This window comes from Entelurus aequoreus, linkage group LG05, assembly GCF_033978785.1.
Source record: "Entelurus aequoreus isolate RoL-2023_Sb linkage group LG05, RoL_Eaeq_v1.1, whole genome shotgun sequence".
Taxonomy (NCBI): Eukaryota; Metazoa; Chordata; class Actinopteri; order Syngnathiformes; family Syngnathidae; genus Entelurus; species Entelurus aequoreus.
Genome location: NC_084735.1, coordinates 35,550,138 through 35,568,643, shown reverse-complemented (window position 1 = coordinate 35,568,643; position 18,506 = coordinate 35,550,138). Strand labels below are relative to the sequence as shown.

The following is an 18,506-nucleotide window of genomic DNA, read 5'->3' as shown; positions in this document are numbered from 1 at the left end:
CATCTTGCTCAATCAGTTTGAAGCCAAAATATTTGCATTTGGCATTGCGGTCACATTTTTTGCCTGATATTTTTTATGTTGCGTTGCTTCTTACTTGCGACAAGCGATGCCTATATTGTTGCTCCCTGTGTGCGTAAGCTAGCAGTCCCGCCTCCATCCACAAAGACAAAGATTGTGGTCAACTGACAAGAGGGTTCACTCCTGCTATTGAACTAACAGGCTCAGGTGGTGTGAGTGATGCATATAGAAACCCCTCTTGCACCATGTTTGAAAGCGAGAGACAAAGACAAACACGAACATGGCAATTTATTGATGCCAGCAAAATCATCAAGTTCATTTTCAATCATTGTTCCATTAATTGATTTATTATCAGCCCAAGCCAACCACAGACCATTTATGATCTATTTTCTAAAATACTACTCTTTAATGTATTCTTTATTAAAAAAAAAAACTCTACTTGATAGTTGTGCTTACTACCACAAATGTAACTGACCAGAAGAAAATATATTTTTTCAAAATGATAGAAATAGTGATATGTAATAAGTGGCATCTACATCATGACAGGCTTTCCACTAGCAATTTAGATGATTTTATATAATTTATTCAAGGAATGTGGCAACAACAATTGAATTGTAATTTTTGACACCCTATTAAAGCATTAGAGTTGTAAAATGGTTTTAAAATGACAATAATGGCATGAATAAATAGGCTTGTGGAAATCGTTATAGCTCGAAGCAATAGCCACATGAAAACTACTTGACATTATTTCATAGACATCATTTATGGACTTCTCTGAATTAAAGCACAACATGTGTTTTAGGCCATTTTGGGGTAATTTGGGGTTACATAGATTTAATCATATACCCACTATCTACCTGGCTCCTCAATACCCTTCCTAAAACACTAGTTCCATTGTTAAATAGGTAAATATGTCAGCTGTGTATTGTGTCGTCATACTGCATGCATTTACCATGAGCTCGAAGGTCCATAGCCACCACCCTGCAGTTGATCCTGCTGTATATGACCGCCTGTAATCACACCAAAAGATTTCAGTGCACTCAAAACAGAGCAAAGAAGAAAATAACAGTAAAAGTTGATAGGCTCACAGTGAAGACGGCCCAGGAGAGAGCAGAGTGTCCTCCTCCATGCAGCAGCAGCAGCACGGGACCATGAGCACCACTGCAGTAGATTCTGAAAACGTTCAATGTAGTCAAGGAAATGCTGCACTGGTTAGAGATAAGATCTCGGAACTTGCAAGTACAGTTGTACCTTGGTTTTCCTTTCGTAATTTCGTCCAAAAGGTTAGACAAAATCAGAATAAGAAATAATGCAAATCCAATGAGTCTGTTCCAGACACCCAAAATATGAATACAAAAACAATATTTACATAGACTATAGTTTATGCAGAAAACTGCAAAAAATGTATATATGATGAATTAAGTTTAACCCTTGTGTGGTGTTCATATTGTTGTTACTCAGCCAGTGTTTGTGGGTCTGATGGACCCGTTGCATTTTGTGGGTTTTAATGCATCACAATCAAACACTTTTATGTTAAAATACTGAATTATCCCAAAAAACATCTGTAATGAAGTGCTTCGAGAGGCTGGTAAAGGAATACATTGTCTCCAGACTTCCCCCTACATTCGATCCATACCAGTTTGCTTATCGCCCTAAGCGCTTCACAGAGGACGCCATCTCCTCTGCACTCCACCTGAGCTTAGCACATCTGGAAGGAAAGGACACACACGTGCGGATGTTGTTTCTGGACTTCAACTCGGCATTCAACACCATCATCCCGCAGCACTTGGTGAGCAAACTGGCCCCCCTTGGATTCAGAACCCCCCTATGCAACTGGCTGCTTGACTTCCTCACAGACAGACCCCAATCTGTGAGAGTGGGCAACAACACCTCCAGTGCCATCTCCCTGAGCACCGGCTCCCCCCAGGGCTGCGTCCTGAGTCCGCTGCTGTTCACGTTGATGACCCATGACTGCTGCGCCAGGTCCACTACTAACCACATTGTGAAGTACACGACAGTAGTGGGCCTCATCCGTGGCAACAACCACATGGACTACAGGGAGGAGGTGAAACATCTGGTTGACTGGTGCAGAACCAACAACCTGGTCCTGAACGTCGACAAGACCAAGGAGATCATTGTCGACTTCAGGAAGCACCAGTCCAGCCACGCCCCACTCTTCATCAATGGCACAGCGGTGGAGATGGTAAGCAGCACCAAGTTCCTGGGGGTGCAGATAACTGACAATATGACCTGGTCCCTACACACCGGAGCTCTTGTAAAAAGAGCTCAGCAGCGCATGCACTTTTTGCGTCGGATGAAAAGAGCACAGCTCCCTCCCCCCATTCTCAGCACATTCTACAGAGGCACTATAGAGAGCCTACTGACCAACTGCATCTCTGTCTGGACTGGAGCCTGCAGTGCCTCAGACTGGAAGTCTCTCCAGAGAGTGGTGAGGACGGGGGAAAAGATCATCAGGACTCCTCTTCCTCCTATCCAGGAGATCGCAAAAAGCCGCTGCCTGACCAGGGCTCAGAAAATCTGCAGAGACTCCTCCCACCCCCACCAAGGACTGTTTTCACTGCTGGACTCTAGAAAGAGGTTCCGCAGCCTCCGAAGCAGAACCTCCAGGTTCTGTAACAGCTTCTTCCCTCAGGCCGCAAGACTCTTGAACGCATCATAATAATCCCCTCAATTCCCCCCAAAAATGGATGAACTCGCTGGAATATAAAGACAATATAACATACATCCATAAACGTAGATGCATATGCAAAAGTGCAATATATTTATCTTTACAGTAATCTATTTATTTATATCGGCACCTTATTGCTTTTTTATCCTGCACTGCCAACGAGCTAATGCAACAAAATGTCGTTCTTATCTGTACTGTAAAGTTCAAATTTGAACGACAATAAAAAGTAAGTCTAAGTCTAAGACCCACAAACGCTGGCTGAGTAACAACAATATGAACGTTGCATGGAAATTTATCTGCCAGTTTCTGCATCCCACTGGGATTCTTCTTTTGTGTTTCTGCACCTGCGCTTCCCACACAAGGTTGCAACATTGTTTGTCAACACTGTCCGCGCTCATTTTGTCGCACATTTGACCCTCTGATGTTCTGTGTACCTACACTCTGTCCTGCTGGCCTGCTGTGTGTGTGTGTGTGTGTGTGTGTGTGTGTGTCTTACACAGGGTGTGTGTGACGCGTCTAGTGCGGTAGAAGTAGAGAGATGTCTGTAGATGGTGCATGTTGCTTTCTGCTTGCTACTCTCTGCTTACAGCTACCGCCGCCAGCTAGCCCCCCTCGGGGGGTGAAAAGAGGAGCCGAGTGCGTAAGTCTCCTCCTGTTGGTACAAAGCCTCTCCACCACCAAGACTCCTTCAGTGCCTCCTCGTGGCCACACACGGATAAGGGTCTTTGCAGACCCTGAACTAAACTGAAGGGGATCTCGGAGCAGCAGTGGGTCCCAGAGATGTGGCGTATAGGCCCACCATTGTGTGGAACACGCCCTGACGCCCGTCAACCCTGCCCCAACTATGGGTAAATAGCCCCATTGCCTTGTGGGTCATCTTATTTAGGCAAAGGCTAAGGGAGCACACCCTGACAGAAAAGCAATGCGCTGGCGGTGCGCAATAGGCGGGCCTTGAAAGATTAAGGACCCGGCAACCTCCTGCAGTCATGATGAGGGGCTGGTCGTTATGGGCTCACCCACGCCACCGGGTTTACCTCATTGTGGTGAAGATAGTGCTACTGGAGAAAGCGCACCTCCTTTGGCACTTAAATATCTCCTTGCGCAGGTACCCACTTCTGACCATGGTGAACAGTACCTGGACTAACATCCGGTTGAAGTCTGACGGCGATGGGGTTTCTGACAACGGGAGCAGGTTTGAATGGACTGGAAGCACGGCAGCAGCACAGGGTATAGGTCGCTAACAGCTCGGTTGAGTGGAAGCTGTTTTCGGCAGACCCCTGTGTGTTTGAGCAGCCTTATTTAGGGACGGCACTGCTCACCTCAATTGAGGACGGGCCTAGAAAAGGTGGCCTAAAAATTGCCCACTCAATCTCGCCTGGATAGGATACCGCACCTATCGGGCCATTCCATACCTGCGGTTGAAATAAAAATAAAAAATCATGCAACTTGAAACTGGCAACATGGAATGGGACGGCGTGGCGCAGTTGGTAGAGTGGCTGTGCCAGCAATCGGAGTGTTGCTGGTTACTGGGGTTCAATTCCCACCTTCTACCTTCCTAGTCACGTCCGTTGTGTCCTTGGGCAAGACACTTAACCCTTTGCCTCTGATGGCTGCTGGTTAGCACCTTGCATGGCAGCTCCCGCCAACAGTGTGTGAATGTGTGTGTGAATGGGTAAATGTGGAAATACTGTCAAAGCGCTTTGAGTACCTTGAAGGTAGAAAAGCGCTATACAAGTATAACCCATTTATCATTTATTTAATGTAAGGACCCTCCTGGACTCGTACGGCAGATCTGACAGACCTCACAGAAGAACTGCCTTGGTTGCTGCAGAGCTGAATCGCTACAACATTGACATTGCAGCCCTGAGTGAGACCAGGATCCTGGATGAAGGCTCTCTAACTGAGGAAGGTATGGGCTACACATTCTTCTGGAAAGGCTACGCCTCAGGAGGACAACATCCGCATGGTGTAGGACTGGCCATCAAAAACACACTGCTGCCAAGACTCACTGAAACACCTGTCGGCATTAGTGAAAGACTAATGACCCTCCGTATCCCCCTGGTCAGGAATCGCTACACCACATTTCTCAGTGCTTATGCATCGACCCTGCCATCTGAGAGTGAGGTCAAGGATTCCTTCTACCAGTCACTTGATGAGGCTCTCTGCCGGATCCCCAAGAATGACGAGATTTTCTTGCTTGGGGATTTTAATGCCCGAGTGGGACAGAACAGCAGGATATGGAGTGGAGTACTTGGCAGACATGGGGTTGGTCAGGTTAACTCAAATGGGATGAGACTGCTTACTCTCTGCTCAGAGCATAACCTGACCATAACCAACACCATCTTCCAGCAGAAGGCTAAATATAAGACTTCATGGATGCACCCCCGTTCTAAACATTGGCACCTGATAGATTATATCATAGTGAGGTGTAGTGACATCAAAGACGTCCTCATCACCCGTGCCATGAGAGGTGCAGAGTGCTGGACAGATCATCATTTGATTATGACCAATGTCCACATGCAAGTGCGCCCTCCCTTGAGACGGCGAGGACCCAAAAGGAAGAAGCTAGACTGCGCCCGCCTGGAAAACCCTGATCCAAGAAATGACTTTCGCCGCTTCCTGGCTGAGAAACTTGGGGCGGTGGAATCTTCCTTGAACTCTTCTGAGAACTCTATTGACCAGAACTGGATCTCTATCAGCTCGGCTCTCTATGAGGCAGCAGCCCAAACAATTGGCTTCAAGAGCAAGAACCACCAAGACTGGTTTGATGAAAACTCGGACACCATACATGTCCTGTTGAAGGATATGCACAAAGCACACAGGGCAACCCTAGAGAACCCTTCATCCAGTAGCGCCAGGCAGAAATGGCAGAGAGCTCGAGGAGAAGTACAAAGGGCTGTTAGGAGGATGCAGAATGAGTGGTGGAGAAAAAAGGCACATGAAATCCAAACCTTTGCCGATAAAAATGACATGCATAACTTTTACAATGCTGTCAAGAAGACCTACGGCCCAACAAACCGCTGCATCACTCCCCTGAAAACAGCAGACGGCCTGTCAACCTTGAAGGACCAACCTAGCATCCTGCTGAGATGGGCGGAACACTTTAGCACCTTGTTGAATTGAGGAATCTGATGCAGACCCCACTGTTCTGGATGAACTGCCTACACTTCCCGTCATGCACAATTTGGACGAGCCCCCAACCTTCCTAGAGGTCCGATCAGCTACCCGATCCCTCAAAAACAACAAATCCCCCGGTAATGACAACATCCCGGCTGAACTACTGAAGCAAGGAGGATACTTCTGCACAAGAACATTGCACCAGTACATCACAAAGATCTGGGCTGAAGAGAACGTCCCACAACAATGGAGAGACGCCAATGTTGTCACTATTTACAAGAACAAGGGTGACAAGGCTGTCTGTGGCAACAGTAGGGGCATTTCACTCCTTGCTGTTGCCGGTAAAGTTCTGGCAAAAGTGATGCTCCACAGGCTGATTAATAACATCACTGAGTCGATACTGCCTGAATCACAGTGCGGGTTTAGAAAGAATAGGAGCACAGTGGACATGATTTTCACAGCTAGACAGCTGCAGGAAAAATGTAGGGAACAACATCAGGACCTATTCATGGCCTTTGTCGACCTCTCCAAAGCCTTTGACACTGTTCAGAGAGAACTTCTATGGGAAGTCCTCCTCAAGTTTGGCTGTCCCATTAAGTTTGTTAACATCCTCCGTCAGTTTCATGATGGAATGACTGCTCGAGTGACCATAGGAGGGCAAGAGTCTGCCCCCTTCCCTGTACATACAGGAGTAAGGCAGGGGTGTGTACTAGCACCAGTGCTTTTTAACATCTTCTTGCTATGTGTTACCAAGCTTCTCCACAAAGATTGAGGACACCAGCGGTGTGACAGTGGACTTTCGTCGAGATGGCAACCTCTTTAATATCAGGAGGCTTCAGGCTACCACCAAACTGCAGAGGGAGAGAATTGTTGAGATGCAGTACGCAGATGACTGTGTTCTTGTATCTCACAGCCCACAAGACCTCCAGTCTGTTCTTGCGGCTGCAGTGAGAGCATACAGCAGGATGGGACTGACCGTCAACACCAGCAAGACGGAAGTTCCAACAAACCATCTACATCACCTGTCTTCACTGTTTCTGGAGAACAAATACCAATCGTTCCATCCTTCAGATACCTGGGAAGCATTCTTTCTGATGACAACACTGTTGATAGTGAGGTCCAGAACAGGATCAAGCAGGCAGCGGCAGCTTTTGGGAGACTCAGGCGTCGGGTCTTCCAAAACAAGAACCTCCATCTCCACACAAATGTCTCTGTCTACCAAGCTATCTGCCTCACTACCCTCCTCTACAGCTGTGAAGCCTGGGTAACCTACAGCCGCCACATCAAGGCCCTAGAGCAGTTCCACATACGCTGCCTTCAGCGCATCCTGGGGATCACATGGCGTGATCGTGTGCCTCACTCTGAAATACTCTCAAAAACCAACTGCAGGAGTATAGACGCCATGATCACCCTGCACCAATTACGATGGCTGGGCCACGTAGTAAGGATGCCCTCAGACCGCCTGCCTCGCAAAGTGTTGTACGGCCAGCTACACCATGGTCGTCGCTCTGCTGGAGGGCAGAAGAAACAATATAAAGACCAGCTGAAGACTGCAGTAAGGAAGTGTAAAATCAGACCTGAGGCCCTGGAGGGTGTGGCTGCTGATCGTAACACCTGGCGTCAGCTGTGCCAGGATGGCACCCGCCTGCTGGAGGAGGATAGGATAGCCAAGAGACAGGAGAGAAGACTCAGGAGGAATACACCTACGGTTGCCGTTTCCACCACCACCACCACATTTACATGCCCTACCTGCAGTAGGGTTTGTTTATCCAGGATAGGGCTATTCAGCCACCAACGAACTCACCGACAGAAGTGGATGTCATCATCGGACTCGATGGACAACCATAAGCAAGTAAGAAACGTGTGTGTGTGTGTGTGTGTGTTGCGTGAGTGTGTGTGTGTTGCGTGAGTGTGTGTGTGTGTGTGCGCGCGTGTGTGTGGTACACAGAACATCAATTTCCACACTTCTATTAGCCCCGGGTCCAGTGGACCCTGGACATCTTATATGTAATAGACATGTGTAGGTGTATGGTGTGTGGTCATTAAATATGTATTCTGATATATGTTCTTCACAGAAAATGAGCCAAAGCCAGTGAGTCTCAGTTTGAAAAATTAATTAATTGTATAATTTTTCTTTTAATAAAAATCGAAAACGGGTCCCACAGACCCGAACACCACACAAGGGTTAATCTGTGACATTTTGGGCTCCTTATACACACACACACACCATAATAATACCCGTATGTTGAAGCACAGCACGTCTGACTTCGGTAGACGTAATGCTCTGTGTTCCATTAAGCGGTGTGTCTTTGTAGCTTACCAAAGCAATACTAAAAAATGTTGACAGATTTTTGAGCTTTGTGATTGTTTAATTTTCTCGATGAAACATCAAAGTTTTGGTGTTGCTTGGTTACGAGTACATGCTAGCATCATTTATTGAACAGGCGTCAGTTAACCTGCAGTCCACACGTATATTTTATGTGTGACTGCCATCTACTGGTCACACATGACATTACACCATTCACAAAATATAATTGCTTCGAGCTTGGTAAGCACAACCATAATTAATACATAGATTAGGCCAGCGTTTCTCAAAGTGTGGGGCGCGCCCCACTGGTGGGGAATAGAGACATGACAGGTGGGGCGCGAGGAACGGGAGGAAATTTCACTTAGATTTTTTTGATTTTTTTATTATTATATTCTTTGATTTATTTTTTTACTATGCTTTCATTTTCTATACACACTGGAAATCACTTTGTGATTCTGTCTGTGAAATCCGCTATATAGATAAATGTAAATTACTTATTTTTCCTGTATGCTTTACATTTCTAGGTAGGAGCGAAAGTTTGACAGACAGCAACAGTAACTAATGGGGGCGGGGCTAAGCGGAAGCTTTGTGAATGGCGAGTCACTGTGCGAGGATTTGCTGTTTTGCAAATACATAAAAAATAGAGCCACTGCTGATGAGCTGTTCAAGATAATGGACAGTTTCCTCAAAGAACACAACCTTAAATGGGAAAACGGTGTGGGCTTTTGCTCTGATGGCGCGCATGGCAAAGTCAAGAAACGGGCTGCAGGCTCTAATAAAGAGGGTTGCGCCAAATGCGCATTGGACACAATGTGTCATTCACCGGGAAACACTCGCGTCAAGGCAGCTCAGCCCCGAATTCATTGAGGTTTTAACAGTGGCAGTGTCAAGCCTGCAACCCCCATTTGAAAAGCTGTGCAGTGCAAAACAGGCTCATTGCAGCCACTAATGCTGGAGTACTGTAAAACTCATATTCACTTGCCCTGTCCTCCTTTTTTTGGCAAAGATTGCAAAGTGGCACTTTCATTTTCATTTATTATTGAACTTGATGCAAGTTATTTGATTTATTATTGAACTTGATGCAAGTTATAACACTTTTATTTGATTTATTATTGAACTTGATGCAAGTTATAACACTTTTTTTTATTTATTATTGAACTTGATGCAAGTTATAACACTTTTGTTTTATTTATTATTGAACTTGATGCAAGTTATAACACTTTTATTTGATTTATTATTGAACTTGATGCAAGTCATAACACTTTTTTTGATTTATTATTGAACTTGATGCAAGTTATAACACTTTTGTTTTATTTATTATTGAACTTGATGCAAGTTATAACACTTTTGTTTTATTTATTATTGAACTTGATGCAAGTTATTTGATTTATTATTGAACTTGATGCAAGTTATAACACTTTTATTTGATTTATTATTGAACTTGATGCAAGTTATAACACTTTTTTTGATTTATTATTGAACTTGATGCAAGTTATAACACTTTTTTGATTTATTATTGAACTTGATGCAAGTTATAACACTTTTGTTTTATTTATTATTGAATTGATGCAAGTTATTTTATTTGATATTGAACTTGATGCAAGTTATACCACAGCTGCACAGTTATTTTATTTATTATTGAACTTGATTTTATGTTATTGAGTTTGAATGTATAAAACTTGATGTTACTTGATGTTCGATAAATTTGAAAATGTTAAGCTTGGCATTAGCGTTCTGTTGGGGCGATGGGGGCAGGTGGGGCTTGAAAACTCCCTTGTCCAAAGTGGGGGATGACAAAAAAAGTTTGAGAACCACTGGATTAGGCGCACCGGGTTATAAGGCGCACTGTTGATTTTTGAGAAAATGAAAGAATTTCAAATGCGCCCTTATAGTCCGAAAAATACGGTAAATCAAAGCTAACACATGAACATTTTTTTGCAAGCACACAAACAGTAAAGATATGTCTTTGCCGTTTTCATTCTCCACTTCCACATCCTCCATGGTTTCAAAATACTGGCTCCACGACAACGGGCTGAAGTCTCTCTTTCGTCCTGGCCTAAATTAAAAGACAAACAAAGCACAGTGTGAATAAACTGGATTGTTATAGTACGTCTACACCAGGGGTGTCCAAAGTGCAGCCCGGGGGCCAGTTTCGGCCCGCCACTTGTTTGCTAATGGCCCTCGGCAGGTTGTAGAAATTGTATTAGTTTATTATTTAGACTAACACCCTCCCCCACCACATCCCACCTCCCTGGATTGTAATTAATCAAATGTAAATAATCAAATGTATATACTTGTTCTTATGCTTTCTGAGCTCACTATGTTCACTGCTCGCTGTACCTATCCTACGAAGTAAGACCTACACTGTTTCAATGTCTATTTCTCAGATGATATAATTGTTGATGACTGAAGTGCTGATATCAACCAAACCTAACACCCCCGCCGCAACCCCCTCCACATCCCACCCCCCGGATTGTAAATAATATAAATAATTCAATGTATATACTCTGATGATTAACTTGTGTGATGACTGTGTTATGCTGATAGTATATATTTATACCATGAATTGATCAACGTGGACCCCAACTTAAACAAGTTGAAAAACTTATTCGGGTGTTACCATTTAGTGGTCAATTGTACGGAATATGTACTGTACTGTGCAACCTACTAATAAAAGTCTCAATCAATCAATCAATTAATATTACCGAGACGTTATTAGTAATGCTGTCAAACAATACACTTTTAAAGTCAGATTAATCACACTTTGGAAATTGGATTAATCATGATTAATCACAACTATTACTCGCTTGCATGATTTCATTTAACTTCAACATTTTAATTCAATTAAAAAGGCCTCAATAATTGGTTACAAATGTAATTTCATTGTTAGAGTCCGTTTACGGTAAAGGAGCAAAATAAACTGTGTGATTAATCTGCGTCTTTACATGATTAATGCAATAATTTTGGTGATTGATCACGTTAATTTTGACAGCCCTCGTTGTTAGATGACACTTATTTTCTTTGTCACCTACAACATAAAGCTAACAGGGATGTTTTGTTCAGCTAGCTGAGCATATATTGACATACACTGGTTGGCTTTTAGGATATTTAGAGAACAAAATGTGTCAAAAATGGCCCCCGCGTCCTTCCGTTTTACTGAATGCGGCCCTCACCGGTTAAAGTTTGGACACCCCTGGTCTACACAAACACTCTGTGCAACTGACCTAAACTGTTGACAAATCACAAGTTTGACTGGTATTGTGCACAATAGCAATACAGTTTTATATATGTAAGCTTCAGTTATCTAAACTACTGACTTAATACAAGTCAATCCCATACAGTGTCATTAGAAGTTGAGGGCTGGTAGAAAAAGGGGAAAATCTGAAATGATCATTTAGCAAACAAAATCAAGTTGTTTGTACACTGCAAAAACTGAAATCTAAGTAAGATTAAATATCTCAAATAAGAGTCATATTTGTTTATTTTCTGTCTGATAAGATAATTCTTCTCACTAAGCAGATTTCATGTTATGAGTGTTTTACTTGTTTTAAGTGTCCATCCATCCATCCATTTTCTACCGCTTATTCCCTTCGGGGTCGCAGGGGCGCTGGAGCCTATCTCAGCTACAATCGGGCGGAAGGCGGGGTACACCCTGGACAAGTCGCCACCTCATCGCAGGGCCAACACAGACAACATTCACACTCACATTCACACACTAGGGCCAATTTAGTGTTGCCAATCAACCTATCCCCAGGTGCATGTCTTTGGAGGTGGGAGGAAGCCGGAGTACCCGGAGGGAACCCACGCAGTCACGGGGAGGACATACAAACTCCACACAGAAAGATCCCGAGCCCGGGATTGAACTCACGACTACTCAGGACCTTTGTATTGTGAGGCAGACGCACTAACCCCTCTTCCACCGTGCTGCCCTGTTTTAAGTGTTTTGGTCCTAAATGATCTCAGTAAGATATTACAGCTTGTTGCTGAGATTTTATGACCTATATTGAGTAAACTAGAACATCAACTGTTGCAAAGCTGTGTCATCAACACTCCCAAGAATAAAACTACTTTTTTAAAGTAATAATTTCTTATTTCAAGCATGTAAAAAAAAAAATCATGACTTTGACACAATTGTGTCTCATATTAAAACAGATGACAGCCAAATGGACTTTGCTGTTTTATTTTCAATGAAACAATAGAAAATACGTACTCATATAGTAGTACAGTTGGCAGAGTACAGTAAACTGACAGTTAATATTTAAACATTTAACATGTGACATTTCATTTAAAACAATTTTGAACAGAAATAGTTCATGCACATTCAGATAAATTCCTCAAAATTACAATTAAAGTTTTTTTGGTTGGGGCTGGGCTGTATATATGCGCACTGATTGACTGAAAGAGCACACACTTGGCGCGATGATGTCATGTTATCGATGGAAAAAGGCATTTTTAGACCATATGATTTGCCTGAGCGGCTATGAGACCCCCGAGAGTAACAAGCGGTTGCCTTGTTGCCTTTCCATTAAGAACAATAAATTTGTTTTAGTATAAGTTTGCTGGTTTCAAGAAATGTAATGTCGAGCGCATATCATTATGTCAAGATAATGGAACTAGCATTTACTTAATTTCAGAATATTTTTCAACATATTGAGCAAACAGGTCTAATTTTTTTTCTTACTAGGAAAAGCGCACTTGTTATTAGTGAGAATATACTTATTTTAAGGTATTTTTGGGTTCATTGAGGTTAGCTAATTTTACTTGTATAGGTGAGGGCGGACCTACGTCACTTCCGCCTACCAATCCCCTAGCAACCGGGAATTCGTTGAAAACAAACCAGCTCACAGCGAACACAGCATTGACAGAAAAAGCATTTAACGAGCGTTGTGGCTTGGAAGTCGACGTTAAATCCTTCATTTACGCATTTTTACTTATTCGCATATCGTGTGAAAAAACGAAAATGTATTATTTGCGTCAGAGTCGTCTCAGTGAACTTTAAAGCTTCTCAGGCTTAGCTTAGCTTGCTAGTTAGCTTAGCCTGCACGCTACTAAGAAAGAGACGCAGAAGTTATCAACAACAAGATCAAGTGTTAGTGTATAAAATATTGAGAGATTTGAGGGCTACATGTATTGTTTAAGTACAACAAAGGAGAGTTTAAACAGAGAAGGGGGAGGTGGCAAAATAACCTAATAAGGAAAGTAATACCAAGATTACGGGTAAATAATACTGGGATGTCCGGCAAAAAACCCCAAAAGAAAGCAGACTGACCCCTAGTAGCCTGGTCCTTGTAAGTTGTAGCCTTATGAAGGCGCAGTACAGCAGGCAAATAATGTACAAATTATATGTCTTTGTATTGAAAAGTCTTGCAGACAGCATTTTGCGACTGTCTTGGAAAGTTGATTAAATGGCAACATGAAAATTATAGGGTTTATTGGTTTTTAAAAACCCAACTGTTAAGTGCAAATTTAAACGAAACCGGTTTTCGAAAATAGCTAGCTAGGCTATAGACTATATAGTATATACCGCATGTTATTTTTGTACAACAACAACTTCAGCTGTCGAACGCTATAAGGTACAAATTTAACAAGTACAACGTTAGCACGGACGGTATAGCCAAGTTGTGGTTAAGAAGGTGGATTTTTGTTCCTTATATTTACCAGAAACGAAGTGATCCGAACACACGACCCGGGACTTTGGGGGACTCCAGTGAGAACCGTCCTTGTTTTCCCGGTGTAAAGCTGCGAGCCATTTGTCTCGTCTCTGTGGGCTTTTACCACGCTTTGGCAGAACAAAATACAACCTTTGTTTTCCCTGTTTCCAGTTGTGGTTAGCACAACCAAAAACAACACAGTTTTTCGGCATTTTGGAGGCAGAATGACGGGTTTAACCAGCGTAGGTCGACAGGTTAAAGAGTAATGGCAACGGTTTGTTTTCAATGCCAGTCTGGTTGCTATGGCTCGAAGAACCCGTATGTAGCTCAGTTGCCCGGATGTCGGCCCTCACCTATAGGAAAGTCTTGACAAGCCAAATTGTCTTGTTCTATTGGCAGATAATTTTGCTTAGTTCAAATAAAATACCCCTAATTTTTGTTTGTTTTTTTCTTGTTTTTGAACACTGACTTTTTGCAGTGTAGAAAATGGATGGATGGATGTAGTACTGAGCAACCTCACACCACACTCAAGTTGTAGTTGTATATACTAAATATAATATTTGCTGTACACTATCAGTACATTAATTAAGATAATGCATAATAGATCATTGAATTAAAAAAATCTCAGCATTGTCCTCTTTGAATCAAACGGCGACAGCAAGTTCCAGTCGTCACAAAATGGCTGCAGTTATAAAAGTGATTACAGTTGCAAAGATCAACTTTCAAACTCTATACAGTCCAATAAAACTGCGTACGCCTCGGCTAATACAGTATATCGTATCATATTGAAGAGTGTGTAGTTGAAACTCGTAGCCTTCCCCAATGGTTTTTTAAATGTGCATTTATCGCTAATGGTTGTGCTGACCCAAGGAAACCTAGAAGTGTAAATACATGTAGTTGACAGCATGCTAATGTGATGCTAACTGTAACTGACTCACCCCATCTTCATTTTGGAGCTGGACTGGAAGCTCCCTGGCATAGGAGGTCTGGAAGCTAACAGGTTCAAATGCAACTGCTTCTCCATGTTAGCAGATCTCGGTCGCTGTCAGGGAGGGTTTAATGGGCATATGAGCTGGTTCACACTAGGTAGACATGACACAATGGACGCCAGCTAACGTTATGTTGCTACATTTGACAGAAGCTACCGACGACAGCTCTTCTTCTTCTTCAGTCAGGTGACATTTACAGTACTGTCTTCTTCTTTGCATACATCGCCAATAGAGACTATACTGCCCTCTACCGGATATAAATATTTATTTTTATTTAAACTGGTGGTCCCGACCAGCTACGTCAACGCGCTGTAGAAGCCATGCTAATTGTTAAAGACGTGCCTATTTGGCGGCCATCTTGGTAAGGGCAACGATTTCATATAGGCAGTGCGTGCGCATTGGAAAATAATATATCATTTGCACATTTTTCATCCAATTTCATACAGTTTACCTAACTGCTAACCTCAAAACATGTACTGTTAACACAGGACATTTGATTCAGAAAAAAAACCGATATCTTACCCATGAAATGGTATTCCCAGTTTTTAATGTAAATTGCAACACTATTTTGTGCCTTCTACATAAACGGAATACATGAACTATTGACTTTAAGCAGGCCTATTGTAATTATAAATTATACTGTGAATTATTTTTGGAGCCACACTTTCATAAAACGAAAAGGCAGGGCTGTCAGACTTTTTGTTTAGCTTTAATGCTTTTTTTTTTTTTTCAGATTGTGTGAACTGTCTGCCATGCCCTACCATTTTTACCTCCCCAAATAGTTAATACAATAGGAGTTATAAAACAGGAGCAATATTAATTTTTATCAATGCTTCTTAAGCAGTAAGGGGTGTGTGCAATGAGGTGTCAGGGGGTCGTGAGAGACAAGTGTTCTTCCAGTATTGACGTTTTTATTTCTGCTTGAACGATTCACAAACCTTTAGCTCGAGTGTCCGCCCTGAGATCGGTAAGTCATGAGTTCAAACCCCGGCCGAGTCATACCAAAGACTATAAAAATGGGACCCATTGCCTCCCTGCTTGGCATTCAGCCTCAAGGGTTGGAATTGGGGGTTAAATCACCAAAAATGATTCCCGAGCGCGGCCACCGCTGCTGCTCGCTTCTCCCCTCACCTCCCAGGGGGTGTAACAAGGGGATGGGTCAAATCAACAGGGTAATTTCACCACACCTAGTGTGTGTGACTATCAGTGGTACTTTAACAAATCTTGAAATAAGTGCTTAAATTACCATAAATATGCAAGGTAATGAGGACATATGAAATCCTTAAGTAGAATATGCTCTTTATTCGAATTAAGTGCTAGTCAACAACTATCTTAACAGACAGATACATTTAAATAATAATACATCAATATCAGGTTGTTATAGTATTTCAATTCTGTGGGGAAAGGGGGCGTCAAAAAAAATATTACTGCCCCTGGGGGGATTGCATGCTTGAGACACGCTGCTCTACAGTATACAGTATGGTGTTTTTTAACAATCTGACTCAAAAATGTTAGTTGCCCCAAAGTTTAGAACTGAACTCAAATGGCCCAGCCCAAAGAATGACCCTGGTTTGTTGGTTAACTCCTGGCTATTGTATACCTCACAATAAAGTAACGTAATAGTGCATATTGTCTTTGTTGCTTTTGCCAAGTCTGATGATATTACATGACTTTCTCTCATCAGACTTTCAAAAAACTAGGTGTGGACTTCATTGTCATGTACTAGGAGAAGGTATCCAGTTGTGTAATAAGAAGATAAATGTTTTGTTTATTTTCATGAGGGACTTATATTATGGTCTGGAGTCTTGGGAATTTGGGATTGTTGAAAATACCATGAAGTTGCAAACAATTTCTTCATGATTACATACGTAGTCAAGGTATCAACCATTTAACATGTGCCTCTTTAGCAAAACAGCACTGGTCTTTCTTGTAGGTAGGTAAGTAGATAGACAAATTGCAAGAGGCTGCATTCTGAAAGGTATTACAAAATAATGCTAAAGTTAATTAATGCTAATTTATATTTTACAATCATTCTTTAAATAATTTGGGATAGCCAAAAAATTAACACCAGAAAAATATACTTTTTTTTTTTTACTGAAGTAGGTTTTTACAAGAAATAATAACACTACATATACAAAAATATTATACTGTTTTGATATTTTATTTTCAGAATAATCACATTGCATTATAATTTGAATTACATTACATACCGTAAGGGACAAGCGGTAGAAAATGGATGGATGGATGGATGCTTTTGATTTTTTAAATTATTTTTTATGTATTTATTATGTATTCTATTATTTGTATCTAGTATTCATTCACTAATTTTTAACATTTTTTTTCTTTTTTCCATTTTTTTCATCACTGCACAGGCAAGCAAGCAAGCTATCTATCCATCCACCTGCCTGCCCAACAGGTATTACAAAATAATGCTAATGTTAATTTATAATCATTTATATTTCATAGTCACTTTTTACATATTTGGGATAGCGATTCATCCATGTATCACATTCTCTATTATTTCCTCTTTCTAATAGGTCCGTTAAAAATGAAGCATAAAGCTTCTGTGCTTCAGTAATATTTACATTACGCATCATCTGACTTTATTTATAGCCTGTCGGTGATAAGCTGTGTTCACAGCACCGATGAGCCGTTCGTGGTATTCAAAGTGCGGCAGAGCATACGGAGGAGGGGCGGGGGGAGGCTCTGCTCGGGTTCATCTTGCAAGAACCCGTAAGTTAGGTCACCTCCAGCTGGTTAGAGCCGGAACTGTGAGGTGTTTACTGATTTGTCTGAGAGTCCTTTTAGAAATGGAGTGAGCAAAGAGGTTCAAGTTAGACAACTTCTGAGAGTAAAGTGCATTGCAAACACTTACAAGCTTCAGGGGAGTCCTAATTTGTGAGTCAGTCAAATATATTATTTTGGGTTATATTGCAGTAAAAGTACAGATTTAATATTGCAGCAAATGTGGGCTTTTTAGTGTGAATGCTGTGCATGACCCCTTCTTGTGACTTGTGATGTAAGCGGCCTGCACCCAAAAGCGGACACGGAAAGTCACATGTTTGCAGGCATGCAGCCTCCAACACTGCTTATAAAGTGTCTCCCCACAGAACACATTCCACAGTCCTTGATTGCCACGACTGTACAGATGCTTGAATGATTGCACACAAATCCTCTGCTGTACATCCACCCACCCTCATACATCTTATGGAAAGAAACATGCTGGTAACTTATAGTCTGGAACATTGTGTAGTGTTCTACCTGGCTTGTTTTACTTTATGCCTCCATGTGTGCGTGTGTGCGTGTGTGTGTGTGTGTGTGTGTGTGTGTGTGTGTGTGTGTGTGTGCGTGCATGAACTCCCTTACTCTGCAAATTTACCATTTTCGAGTAAACAACTAATATTTTCTGTATTCATTGCAATTATGTTGTATTCATTGCAACGGTACCGTTTCTCGATGCCTCTGTTGCACTGACTGTCTCTCGGTCATGTTGCAATTTTTTTTGCATGATAGAAAACACTCAAAAGCAAAGCTTCCCTTTTTAAATGTGCACGATGCTGCATACAGGCTATAGATTAGCATTAGCATTTTTACATGGCAATTTCAACACCTTCAGTTTTAGTAATGATAACTACAACTAAAATGCACGTGACAATCAAACAGCTGGTGTGTAATAAGTATAATATTTACAGTATAAACCAGGGTTATCAAGATTATTTTAACTCAGGGGCCAC

General features: G+C 42.1%; 1 protein-coding gene across 2 annotated transcripts in view; it reads right to left on the bottom strand.

The window, feature by feature from the left end:
* The window catches only part of ppme1 (protein phosphatase methylesterase 1), a 33,418-nt gene extending 18,414 nt beyond the window's left edge, over positions 1 to 15,004 (bottom strand). The window contains exons 1-4 of one of the 2 annotated variants that reach the window (XM_062047970.1): positions 14,722 to 15,004; positions 10,097 to 10,188; positions 1,107 to 1,201; positions 971 to 1,028 (exon numbers count right to left, since the gene is read on the bottom strand). In XM_062047970.1, the coding sequence (XP_061903954.1) occupies positions 971 to 1,028; positions 1,107 to 1,201; positions 10,097 to 10,188; positions 14,722 to 14,807 (331 nt within the window). In that variant the 5' untranslated portion in view covers positions 14,808 to 15,004. The remainder of the gene's footprint in view (positions 1 to 970; positions 1,029 to 1,106; positions 1,202 to 10,096; positions 10,189 to 14,721) is intronic. The other variant, XM_062047969.1, reaches the window with a different exon arrangement.
* Positions 15,005 to 18,506: the final 3,502 nt, after the last annotated feature.